Source organism: Trichosurus vulpecula, chromosome 7 (genome assembly GCF_011100635.1).
Source record: "Trichosurus vulpecula isolate mTriVul1 chromosome 7, mTriVul1.pri, whole genome shotgun sequence".
Taxonomy (NCBI): domain Eukaryota; kingdom Metazoa; phylum Chordata; class Mammalia; order Diprotodontia; family Phalangeridae; genus Trichosurus; species Trichosurus vulpecula.
This window is the reverse complement of record NC_050579.1, coordinates 104240814-104254642: the sequence shown is the minus strand read 5'-3', so window position 1 is coordinate 104254642 and position 13829 is coordinate 104240814. Positions and strand designations below refer to the sequence as shown.

The 13829-nt window shown below is 36.9% G+C and overlaps 1 protein-coding gene across 1 annotated transcript in view; it reads right to left on the bottom strand.

Moving 5' to 3' along the window:
• Positions 1 to 13829, bottom strand: part of SYNE1 (spectrin repeat containing nuclear envelope protein 1) — a 593153-nt gene that overhangs the window by 451689 nt on the left and 127635 nt on the right. The window contains exons 4-6 of the mRNA XM_036766002.1: positions 7670 to 7753; positions 1140 to 1160; positions 571 to 663 (exon numbers count right to left, since the gene is read on the bottom strand). Of these exons, the coding sequence (XP_036621897.1) occupies positions 571 to 663; positions 1140 to 1160; positions 7670 to 7753 (198 nt within the window). The remainder of the gene's footprint in view (positions 1 to 570; positions 664 to 1139; positions 1161 to 7669; positions 7754 to 13829) is intronic.

The following is a 13829-nucleotide window of genomic DNA, read 5'->3' as shown; positions in this document are numbered from 1 at the left end:
GGCTTTTGGAAAATGTGGTTTATAAATGACACATTTAAAATTCTTTTCATTTTTACCTCCAGGTTATGTTGCCTCAGATGTGCGTAGACACAAAAGACATGAGATGTGAACAAAGTAATTAAGCTTCATATGTTCATTTTTCTGTAGTGAATGTTCTTGTTGGTACCATGTTTTGGGGGAAGAGGATGAATTATTTCCTCTCTTCCACATCTATAAGAAACCTAGTAACTAGTTAAATGATAATCTTCTACCTTGAAGAGAATTATTTCTTAAAAAGACATCCTCTACTTGTTGCCTTATCTGGCCTCCACTCCTACCCTCCCACCTCTTCTCTCTGTGGAAATTCAACCTTGAACTGGAACAATACTCATCCCAGTTTGCTCCCTCTCCCCTTTCCCATCATTAGTTTGGGGGTCTTGTGTCAGCACGCAGTTGAATAAGTACTGGGAGATGTGCGTTATTGTCCCAGCCATAGCAATTTTATTCTCAACTCACAGTAGGGAAAAAGCAAAACTATTGCCTCAGCATTTAATAATATAGCAAAACAGTAACGACAACCTATCTTCATACCTGAAAATATAGAATAATAGTCCAAACCAAGCCAAGGACAATAGAAGGTCGGCCATCAGCAATGTCAGTGGAATTAATGTTCACTAGTTTAATCTGTTTAAAAAAATAAAAAGTAGAGAATTACCACAAGTCATGGAAAATCATATTTTAATTATTGGTATAACCTTCTAGAGCTTACTAGATAACAATGAAATTCAAGCATGCCTGTGTAATAGTACATAAGTGTGTGCTGAACTCATAAAAACATTCAAGTAGGCAATCTTGGCTGAATTTTCAGTGACATTCATCAGGTGCATTACAAAAAGATATTTTTGTTTTTCAACATCAAGTATTTGTGAATACTTGCTTTATTTAATGGTGAAAAAATGCAACATCATGCAAAGAATTACCAACAAAATGTCAGACAGAGAAGATGTAACTCTTTCCCTTCGAATGCTGGCTGGAACCCAAGAACATGGCAAGTGGTTTAAAATGATGCACTTACTTTGGAGTTTGAATAATCATGTAACTTAGGTTCTTTTTACCTATAAGAAATCAGGAATTAAAGTTCTACAAAGTCTTGTACTAACCGGTGATCCTCTGTACATGGACTGACATGGAAAACAAAGGAAAAAGATGACATACATATTATAAAAAAGCAGCATTAATTGGTCAAAGGGAAATTAGCTAAGTACTATAGAAAGGACTAATCTGAAATGTAGAAATTTTATTTAAGTGGTTCAAAACATTAATTTTAGAATGGGGCCTTACAAGGAAGCCAAGAATAAAATAGGGAAACTGTTTTAATCCATAAGAGATTTGAGATAGATCTCATGTTCACGTAGTCCAGCCCTGTGACTTTTAAATGATAATTTATTTTAAAGGAATTGGGGGTTTTAGTGGATTGCAGGTTTAATGAATGAGGATGCAGCAGCTAAAAATGGTATGGCAATCTGAAGCTGTAGCAAGAGAAGGAGACAACTTCCAGGAATGAGAAGGCAGTAATTCCACTGTACTCTGCCCCGGTCAGAATTCGTGTGGAGTATCATCTTCATATCTGGCCACCATGACTTGAGAAGGACATTGATAAACTGGATAACATCCAAAGGAAGCCAACCAAGATGCTTAAAAGACTTCAAATTCAAAACACACAGGAACTGGTTGAAAAAATTTGGCATGTTTAGTCTAGAAAAATAAAAGACAACTGTGCAAACTAGCTCTCTTCAAATACATGGAAAGATGCCATTTGGAGGAAAGATTAGACTTGTTTTGTGTGGACCCAGAGGGCAGAACCAGGAGCAGGGAGGAAGTTGCAAAGAGGCTAACTTGGGTTTGATGTCAGGAAAACTTTGCTCTAATATGAACTGCCCCAAAGTGGAAAGGGCTGCCTCCAAAGGAGGTGAGTTCTCCTTCCTTGAAGGTCTTCAAGCAGAAACTGGATGATCACTTTTCAGGTATGTTACAGTAAGGATTCCTTTCACATGTGGGTTGAACTAAAACAGCTCCTAAGTAGTCCCTTTCAACTCTAAAATTTTGTGATTCTGTGATGTTTAAGTCATCCCAGCACACAGCTATCTATTTTATTCCTGAAGCTCTCCAAGTCATGGAATTTCTCAATCTCCCTTGGTTGCCGACTTGCATGTTTTATTATCTTAGTGATTAAAAAGTCTTGCCTTCTATCTACCTAAAATCCCATCAGTTTAATTTAAGCCCTCTTCTTTCTCTGGCTCTGGTTTCAAACAATCAAAGATATTTATCGAACATACAAATAGCTCAGTAAATATTATAAAATTTATCATAAGAGATAAATGTACATACATATTTAAATATCAGAGACATTCAGATGAAGCCTTCAAATGTTTAGAAACAGGAATTGTTAGCTTTTCATCTTACAAACATAAGTTTCTTGAGATTCTCAAGGGTGGTCTTTTTTTGGGGGAGGGCATTTACTGGAGTACAGGAAATACAATAAATACTAAATACTTTGAATGAATGCTAAATCGACAATCCTGATGGCTTCAACCATTCCTTATAGAACCAATCCTCGATCATTTTAATCATTTTGATTATTCTCTAATCATTCTCCTCTTTCACTCTTCATATCCTTTTTAAGAGGCACTAAAAATGCTTCAATAAAGTATTTGATCATTGCAGAAGACAAAGGAAAGTTTAGTCTTTGTCCTGTTACACTATCTTCATTATTAATAATTTTCAGTATCAAGTCAGTTTTGTTTAATGCCAATTCCCCCCCAGTCTGAATTACATTAATAACTTATAATGAATCTATAGTCACTTTATAGATGATCTATATTTGTATATTTGTGCCTACCAAGCAAGGATATAGTGTTAAATTGTACCCTTACTGTTAAAGGAAATTGTTTGCTAATATTTAGTCCATGACAAGTTTCCCACCTTCCACTCCGTCCCCATTTTAATGCTTAAAATGTACAAAGTAATTCTTTTCCCCATGACAAGGGAGTGTGTGAGGGCAAGAGCCAGGACTAATTAACCTGCACACCAGGAGGTGGCTAGAGTTTGTGGATGAGTCAGAAAAAGGTACCCAAGGCTTTCTGATTTCAGGCTATATCTGTTATATCTTCTCTGCCACAGAACTAGGTATCAGAGAGTCTCAGAAATAGGATTTCAGAGATCCAAGAAGGGCTGGTTTGAATATGAATGGGGACCATTTATTAGGAAGAGAAGTATATTGTTACAGATATCTATTTCTGTACTGTGAAAACTATATGCTCAATATCCTTAGTCACATTTGCCCCACCTATCTAATCAATTGTTCAATCTTGTCTTTTCTTACATCTTTTCTTACATCTCTTGTTTCATCCTCTTCTCTCTTTCACTTCAGTTACAACCTTAGTTCAAGCTCTCACAATATTTCACCTGGACTGTTGCAATAGCCTTCTGATTGGTTTCCCTACCTCAAATGTCTCCCCATTCCAAATCATCTTCTCCATACACATACTAAAGTAATTTTCCTAAATCATATCTCTGACCAGATTATTCATTCTACTCAATAAACTCTAATGGATCTCTATTAGCTGTAGAATCAAACATAAACTCCTGTTTTTCTTTAAAACCCTTAAGAACCTGGCTTCAATCTAGCTTTCCAATATTACTACCCTTCTTGCACTATTTAGACATCTCAAACTGGATGGATTGTAACCACCTTAAACTCAACATATCCAAATCAATATTCATTATCTTTCCCCCTACTTCCCCCTTTCCCCTCCAAGTATTCCTATTACTGCAGAGGGTACTGCCATCCTCCCAGTCCCCCAGTCTCACAACCTAAGTGTCATACTCAACTCTTCACTGTTTCTCATCCCCTCATATCCTATCTGTTGTCAAGACTTATCTCTTCAGCATTTATAATATATCTCATATCTACTACCTTTTCTCCTTTGATGCTGATGCCAACCTTGCAGGTCCTTAAAACCTCATGCTTAGACTTTTTCAATAGGCTGCTGGTGCGTCTGCCTGCCTCAGATCTCTCCCCACTTCTCTCTATTCTCCATTCAGCAATCAGTAATTATCCAAAAGAGTAGTTCTAGCTTCATTACTTCCCATACTCAATAAAATCCAGTGGCTCCCTATCATCTTCAGGATTGAATATAAAATCCTCTATTTGGCATTCGAAGACATTTCATGACCTAGCTCCCTCCTACTTCTCCAATTTTCTTATATCTTACTTCCAACACATATAACAAGGTCTCTGCTCTTCCTGAACAAGACTTCCCATCTCTCCACTCCAGGCATTTTCTTTGGTTGTCCCTCATGACTGGAATGTTCTCCCTCCTCATCTCCGCTTTTCTGGCTCCCTTAGCTTCCTTTAAGTCCCAACTAAAATCCCATCTTCCACAGGAAACTTTTCCCAAACCCTCTTAATTTGAGTGCCTTCTGCCTATTAATTAGTTCCTATTTGTTCTGTATGTAGATTATTTGTCCATATGCATTTACTTGCTGCACCCCCCCCCCTTCAGATTGTGAGCTCTTTGAAAGCAGAGATTGTTTCTTGGCTCTTTCTGTATACCCAAGGCTTAGCATAGTGCCTAGAACAATGTAAGCAATTAATAAATACTTATTTACTACATGGCTGACATTTATTCAACTAATGAATTTTGTTGGAATTTCCAAGTTTTAGAAGAAATACTACTAGAAGTTTTGGCCCAATTAAATGTAATTGGAAGGAACAAAATTCCACTAAAATTATTCTACTCTTATGAAATATCAAGAATTTTCCAAAAAAAAATATGCTGATCTCTATCTCCCCCAGAAGATGTACTTTAACAAGAGGCACTTAATTAAAAATATTTTATTTTTATTCTTCCATGTGATCCAACCATTACCAGAAATAGAGAGGTGATGAAGGTAGAGTATTTTATCTATTAATAAGATAGAAATATAAGCCCATTGCACTGGAGAGGACCTAAGAAGAGTCTGAATGAAAAAGAGGGCATTTTCTTTACTTCAGGATTTTATCTTTTACTCAAAGACTGGAATAAAACGGCTATATGAGGAAGCTAGGGGACATAGGGGAAAGGGTGCTGGACTTGGAGATATTTTTGTTGTTGAGTCATTTCAATCATATCTGACTGTTTGTGGTCCCATTTGGGGTTTTCCTGGCAAAAATACTGGAGTGGTTTGCCCTTTCCTTCTCCATCTCTTTTACAGATAAGGAAACTGAGGTAAATAGGGTTAAGTGGCTTGCCCAGGATAAAATCGCTAGTAAATGTCCTAGGACAGATTTGAACTAATGAAGATGAGTCTTCTTGATTCCAAGTCCTGTGCTCAAATGGCTGTGCCAAATGACCAGCATTCAAGTCCTGCCTCAGGCATTTCCTACTTAGACTTCCAGCTGTGTCACCCTGGGCAATTCACTTCCTGTTTCTGAGCCTAGGTTATTTCATCTGCAAAATGAAGATAAGAATAGCACCTAAGGCTGTTGTGAGGATCAAATGAGATAACATACGTAAAGTACATTGTAAACTTTAAAGTGTTATATAAATGCAAGCTATTATGTTTGAAATAAATTTTTGAGCCCATAAAAAGGAACTAATATTATAGAAATACAGATATATAGCTCATTTTGAGCAGACAAATAAACAATGGAATGGGGAATATCGTGGAATGAAAAGCAGCCACAGAGCTTGCCCTAATAGAGGGCTACAGAATATAATGCTCTCACCATTTCTTAGAACATGTGCAATACAATGTAAAGATTAAATGAATTTTAGAATCAAATATTAAATCTTAAAATATGCTACCAAGTATATGAGTAGAAGGAAAAATCCATTGAAAATACATCAAGGGAGAATAGGAATTTAAAGAAGATATAAGGAAGAAAGCTAAGCAGTCTTTTAGGAGAAATGGATGAAAAAAAGCCCACAGAAATAGTTTCTCTCCCTACAGTCTAATATTCAATAAAGCTATAAAAACAGGAAATGGAAGGAAGCAAGTATAAGGACGACAAAATATAAGTCAAATAGATTTTTTTCCTTTGAATTTAGAACAGTTAAGGCACTTTGGGAGGTCAGAAGTCAGAAGAAAGTAGTGTGAAACTGGTGCCAGCTGAGGCCCCAGATACAATACTTCATATCTGGTGGTAAAATACAAAAACAAAACAAAACAAAAAACATATTCCTCCAGAATTAATGAAGAACTTGACCTACATTTCAGCAAAAGAAAAAAAATAAAATAAGGTTTTTTTTTTTTATTCCTAGGGGTTGTTTTGTGAAAATGTACCTTGTGAACATTGATTTTTCTGGCAGCAGAAAGAATATTGCTCAAAGGTACAGGCAATAGTTCTCACAAATAAGTGGCATAAAAACATCCACATCATCAATAATCTCACAGAGCAATTAATGATTAAATCTTTAATACTAAGTATTCCCACATAAGAATTATTAGTATTATGGAATTTCAAGCTAGAAAGGATCTCAAAAATGACAGTTTAACCCCTTCTCAGTAAATAAGGAAACTGAGGCCCAAAGAGGCTAATTAATCAACTAAACCAAGGTGACACTGGTGGTTAAGCAGCAGAGCTAATATTCAGTCAGCTATTCTGACTTCTAATCCAGTGGTCCTTCTACTATACAATGACTCAGAATATTTATGTTATAGCATCACATGGTTTATTTGACTTAAAGAAAGAGTAGGAAAGCCACCATGTTTTAAATGGCCAGATCAACATTGCCCCATTTGCAGTCAAAAGATCCATGGAGTGGGGCATGAGTTGTGAGGTGGTTTCAGAATGTGTGGAGGTTGAAGACCACTGACCAATACTGCACAAGGAGAATTATTTTCTTCCTATGCACTCTATATGTTACAGAGAGACACTTGAATCAAAGAATTGCGAATCACCTCAGCAGCTATCTAGACCAACCTACACATGAGAAGAATCCCCAGTATAATATACCCAGTAAGTGGTCATCCTGCCTCCGCTTGAAAACCTTCAAGGAGAGGAAGTCCATCATCTCTAAAGACATCCTTTCCCTGATATCAAGCCCATATTGACCCCTACATATTCTACCCACTGCTTCTGGCTAAAATTTCAGACACCAAACAGAAAAAGTCTTGTTATTCCTTGACCTGACAGCCTTTCAAATATTTGAAGTCAGCTATCATATTCCCCTCACCATCTCCACCCTTCTTATATAAAAGCTAAGCATGCCCAGCTACTTTACACCATCCTTATCCAAAATATCTTATTAATGGAGATACAATCCTTATCACTGCACTAAGTCTCAGTAGCTTTTGAAGTAAACATCTGTACAACTGTTTTTTATATATTTGCCTAGCAGCATATTTTAGCAAGTAAAAGAAATCACTGATTATTTCAGTTGGCTCCCAAATTGGGAAAACCAAATAGATCAAATGATGCTTCAATAATAAGCTCAGCATTCATCATCATCATCATTATCACAACATCTTGTTATTTGACTTATATAGAGATTTCTTGTGGTGTTTCTCATTTCTAATAATATTAAATGTCAATTTTGATAAATTGGGTTTTTTAGTCCCAAACATTCCAATATAAACCAAACTCAAAAAAGCAATGGGAAACAAACAAAAAACCCAAAGATTTCTTTCCCCATTACCTACTTACCCTCCTTCCTTCAAGAAACTTAAGGGCAGTACCAATGTTAGCCACTGAGTGAATTCTTTTCATGTGTCGTCCTTGCTCACATGGCTGAAAAAGAATACAAATCAAAAGATCACAATCTATTATTATTTGCTTTCTGATTCCCTTTTCTCATTACAGGACTCCCTTTAACATACAAACAAGATGCACAAATGCCTATTATCCAGAAAACTGAGATCACCAATACATACATACTATAGAAAGCACACCTTTTGTTGTTGTTGTTCAATCATTTAAGTTGTGTCTGACTCTGTCACCCCATTTGGGATTTTCTTAGCAGAGATGATGGAGTGGTTTTCCATGTCCTACTCTAGCTCATTTAACAGATAAGGAACTGGTCCAAACAGGGTTAAGTGACTTGCCCAGGGTCATAGAGCTAGTAAGTTTCTGACGCCAGATATGAACTCAGGAAGATGAGTCTTCCTAACTTCGGGCTTGGCACTATATCCACTGGGCCACCTAGCTGCCACAGAAAGCATGCCTACAATAAATTTTTCAGCCACACCAACATCTAAGTATCATAAGGATCAAAATATACCCAGAAATCAGGCATATAGACAGAGTGCTGAAGTTGAGTCCAGAAAAAACTGGGTTCAAATCTTGCCTTTGACACCAGTTTTGTGACCCTAAGCAAGCCACTAAACCACTCCAATACTTAGTTTCCTCTTCCGTATAACAAGGGTGTTGATCTAGATGGCCTTTAAGGTCCCCTTTAGCTCTATATCTGTGATTCTATGAACCTAAAAGGTGCTGCACATAGAGCCAGGAGACCTAAATTCAAGTCCAGGCTCTGACCTTAGCAAGTCACTTGAATTCTCTCAAAACTTCATTGTCCCAATCCAGAATGGGGATAGATAGTAATACTTGCATTACCTGCCTTCTGGGTCTATAAAGGTGGAAAACGTTATTTAAGCCTTGTTGTTATTAGTGTAGAATTAATTAATGAGCCAAGGAATAGGATGAGAGGGTCACAGATTTGGAGCTGGAAGGGTTCTTCGAGGCTGTCTAGCCCACCTAATCAAACTCCTTCATGTTACTGATGAGGAAACTGATTCTCAGATAGCTTAAGTGACTAGCCCAGGGTCACACAATGGGCAAGTATGTGAGGAAGAATTTAAACCCAGGTCATGCAGACTAAAAGTCCAGCAATCTCTCTATTATGCCCTGCTAATTTCTTATTGGCATCCTAGCATAAATATCATTAGTACACTTGGTTAATAAGGTTCTAACTCAGTGTCATTAATTTTAATGGTGAAACAGGAAAATAATTTTGCAATATTCTCTATTATTAGAAACCTTTTAAAAATTATGCTAGAAAGAAAGACTAGCTGTGTAACCCTGGACTAGTGGGCTAGTCATTTTCCCTCTCTCAGACTCAGTTTCTGGAAAATGAGCAGAGTAGTTTGATTCAATGGTGTCTAAGATACCTTCTATCTCTAAATCGATGATTCTATAATTAGATCTGAATTTCTGTTGCATTTTCAGTCAACAATGTGACCATATCCCACAGATGTTAACGAGTAATTTTTTTCCCTTTATAAGTTAACTTTTCCCAGAAGCAAAGAGAATGATTAGATAATATGATATTTTATTACTCCATTGCACAGATGACCCCATCCTGTCTTCTAAATGAATGAAGAAGAATTTATGGAGCATTTGCTATGCACCAAACACTAGTGCTGGAGATATAAATACAATAGAGAGACATTCTTTGCCCCGAGGAAATGTACACTATAACGAGGAGACAACACATTTAGTAGGGAGTCATGGCCAAAGAGAGATGTTTTGGTCTGGGAAATCATAGAGATGGTGAGTCAACATTAGGGAAATCCATTTACACATCTAGTTCCAATGCTGATTTGATTAAAGTTCTCAGAGCAAGAGAAAGTAAGAAAGAAGCAGACATAGGGTAGAGCATTGAGGTGAGGATGAGAACTCATCATCCAAAGAAGTCAAGAGGCGAGAGGCTTAGCTTTTGCAAGGCATGGTCTTTTGGGTCTAGCTTAGTGGATGGAGCAGCAGCTGTTGGAGTGGCAAGATGGAAAATGGCCAGGGTAAAAATGAGAATATACGGTCTTAGGTATATGTTACTATTAATAGGAAGCATTTATTTACATAGAGTTTGAAGGTTGGACAAGCACTTTACTTATGCTATTTCATTTGATCCTCATAACAGCTCTGTGATGCAGGTGCTACTATTATCATCATTTTGCAGATGCGGAAACTAAGGATGTGAGGTTGTAAATTGCCCAGGATCATAGTGTTTGAGTATGTCTGAATCAGGATTCAAACTCAGGTCTTCCAGACTCCAGGTCAAGCACTCTATCCACAACACTACTTAGTCACTTAAACAGGTCAATGAGCCTTCAGAATTTAGGAGCCGTAAGGAGTGTGTGAAGAGGGAAAATGGTCAGTTGTATCAGATAGTAGTAAGAGACAAGGAAGAGATAAGGAATTCAAGCAGGAAGGTTGGATCATCTATTCAAACAGAACTTCTTATGGTTCTTCATACATTCTCTCCTTTGTCCTTGTCTTAATTACAGTGCTTCCTCACTTCAGCCTATTAGAATATCTTATTTCCCTGAAGAATCAGCTCAAGCACCAACTTCTGCATGAAGCTTTCCTGATTCTCTTTGAACTACCACCCGAGAGAACTCTTAGTACCTCCACTATTAAAATTACCTTGCATGTATTTGTTATTTATTCCATAAACATGTACATACATGTACAAATTATCTCCCCTGACAGAATGTAATGCCTTCGAGGACAGGGACTGTATAATTTTGGGTTTTGCATCCCCAGGGCCTAGGGAAAGAAAAGATTTAGCATTTAAGACTTTTTTATCCCCCTCTGTAAACGCATTCATCTTTTTGCTAAAAAAAGGTTACCAAGGGGCAGCTGGGGGGCGGGGCAGTGAGTAGAGCACTGGCCCTGGAGTCAGGGGGACCTGAGTTCAAATCTGGCCTCAGACACTTGACACACTTACTAGCTGTGTGACCTTGGGCAAGTCACTTAACCCCAATTGCACTGCCTTCCCCCCTCCAAAAGAAAAAAAGAAAGAAAAAAGGTTACCAAACCATTCCCAACCTATAACAGCTGGGCTTCTTGGATAATAGTGTAAACAACTAAATTTAGTATCTAGTTACCAGGAATACATACATAGATATAGGATATCATTTCTATGTGGGGAACTCACAATTTATAAATTCCCTCCACTAACTTAGATGACAACTAAATCAAAAGTAGTCTATGACTCAGTGGTCCTTCTTTTCCCTTAAGGAGTTGGGATTCAATCAAATCAACAAGATAGAATCTTACCTTTAACTTAGAGGGGCTGTTTCAAAGGTAGCTCTCAGACTGATACAGCAAATTGTTAACTAGATAAATTTCCTGTTCTAAGACCTATAAATCATATAAAATGTGCCATCTTCCTTATGCTAAGATCTTCCCCAACATAACCACATCATCTTTAGAAAGGGAAAGTCAATAAGAACAGAGACCATGCATTAAAAGAATCCTCCAACATTTTTGTAAATGTAGAGTGATTTTAATAACCATCCCATGCAAAGAACTCAATTTTCCTTTTGAATATCTTCTCAGTCAAGGACAATACCCACCCTAAGTTCTTGCGAGAAGTAGGCTCTCCAGAACTAAGTCAGACACTCTGAAGCTTTCTACATTTCTCTTTCCAGAGAAATGATCTCTCTTTCTCACTTCATAGACCATATGTCATCTGAAGGTAGAGACTTTGGTTTTCATCTTTCAACTATATCTTCCTTGTGGTACTTGCTATGAATGTATCATGTATTACAGATATCTGTACTATGCATGGTTTATTTCTCTTATTGGAATATAAGCTCCTTAAAGGTAAGGAACATGGCTCAGTCATCTTTGTAACCCCTTCAGAGCAGCACATTTTAGACATTAAATGAATATTTTGAATGAATGATTAATGTCCACAGGCACAGAGTCTCCCCTTGGCTCTAACATTTCACTGATTTTCTGAAAGATTTTCAATAAAAAGAAATGGTGAACAAAAAAAAAGGATCCTTAATACTCATGGAAATTTCCTAGAGGCACATACTATCCATTCTTTGATCAATGAGAAGAGGGAAAAGAGCATTTAGGCAGATATGATTCATTCCTCTGTGGAAAAATATCAGTTTCCTCTGAGAGAGATAAAATATAAAAGTATTTCATAGCTTCTTTTTTTACTTTCCAAATACTTTAAAATAATAATTGACTCAATACTTGATCCTTATTCAGATTGTTCTGATTATATGTAATTTTTCAATGAGAGGAGCTCTGGTGTAATATCAGGACAGCTAGCCTTGGAGTCAGGAAGACCCAGCTGACATCCTGCCTCTGACATATAACTGGCCATATGATCTATCAGTGCCTCAAGCAACTCTCTTCTAAGTCTAAGGCTCTGAGTCTTAAAGCAAGTGTTGCTCTACACTAATAAAGGGCATTTTCTCACTGGAAGAGCCCTATGTCAATGAATTTACAAGTCCAGTCCAAAGAAATTAATGGAAAATTTATAACATTCTTTAGCAATCTTGAAATCTAAAATCAAACCTACTCATCCTATGTTCGTTTACAAGCGAAAACAGATAATTATCATTCTGGTGGGAGGTAAAAAAAGTTTTCTTGGACTAGTAAACAGAAAAGCCAATTAGATTTACTTAAGTGTTGAGAAAATCTGACATTAAAAACAACAATAAAAATAGAAATTGCTTTCAAAAGTTGTAGATTAATCCACAGATGATGAATTTATAATGAATTATTAAAAGGAACTAGGATATTGGCAGGAATATCCTATTGTATCACAACTGATGTCAAGGACAACCATGTCTTTCTATAATGTATCCTCTGGTGCTGCTGTCAGATACAGAACATTGGAGTGGATGGACAGTGGGGCTGACCCAGTGTGGTGATTCTTATGTTCTTATGTTCCTAAAATAGCTCTACCCAGCAGATAATTATGTAACACTTGAAAACATATAATTTCGAATTCACAATGAAATTTTAATGTTTCTAAGCGAAATGTCCTCCCTCATGAGTGGCCTTTGAAAAAAAGGGGCAGGCACATGGGAAGGATGTCTCAGACAGCATATTTTTATTCAGAGGTCAGCAGAGAGAGAATGGGAAGCAAAAACCCACATCAGCTCATTTATCTCTTCCAATTGTACTATGCCCCTTTTGGCTGTAAATCTTACTGTCCTTCCTCAGTAACTGCAAAAATTTACATGAAAGGATGAACCCATAAAATGCATACAAATAAGAAAAGTTAAAGCTGCACTGCAAAGTTTTATTTAAGATATTTTAATAATTTCAGTTTGGGTAAGCCAGATTCTTGAAAAACACAAAGAAAATGATTCCATACTCTGTGATGTGGTGTCAACAGTTTTTGGATTGAGATAGAAGACTCAGGTTCTGTTTCAGAATGAGACACACTAATTGTAGGTGTGACCCTTCTCAGGTCACTTGAATAACTCATATATAAAATGAGGAAGTTTGAAGAAGGTGGTTTGTAAGTCCCCTCCAGTCTATTATTATAACCGAATGCCTTAGACAGGAGAGGGATTTATTCTACTCAAAGGCATGATTCTAATTCAAGCAATGTTTGTTTTTTGGATTGGATCACTTAAGCAAAATAAGATCACATTACATGTCTGACAACCTTTAGACTCGGTTCATGCTACTGGGCCTATGCTGGAACTGACAACAAAAAATTAACAAATGTTGAGAATGGAGAACATGAAGCAGAAATGGTATGGTGTTCGAGCAGGGCTTGAAAACATTAAAACATTTGTAAAAATGTTTCTGTTTTTGAACTGATTTACACTTGTTATCAAAATCTTGGGATCAGAGGATTACAGATTTAAAGAAGGAAACAATCAATGTGTTTATAAAATTTAAAGTGCTATATAAATTATTATTACTATTACCATGGAAAATCATTTCTATGAGAGTGTTTTCTAAATAGGATAAGATGATTTGGAGAAGTGGCACTTCACTGATTAATTTGAGCAGTTAGTGGCAGAGTCAAAAGAGAACTGTATTTGGAGTCAGAGGGCCCAGTTTGAATTTTGGTCTGTCACTTACTCTCTGTGTCACTATG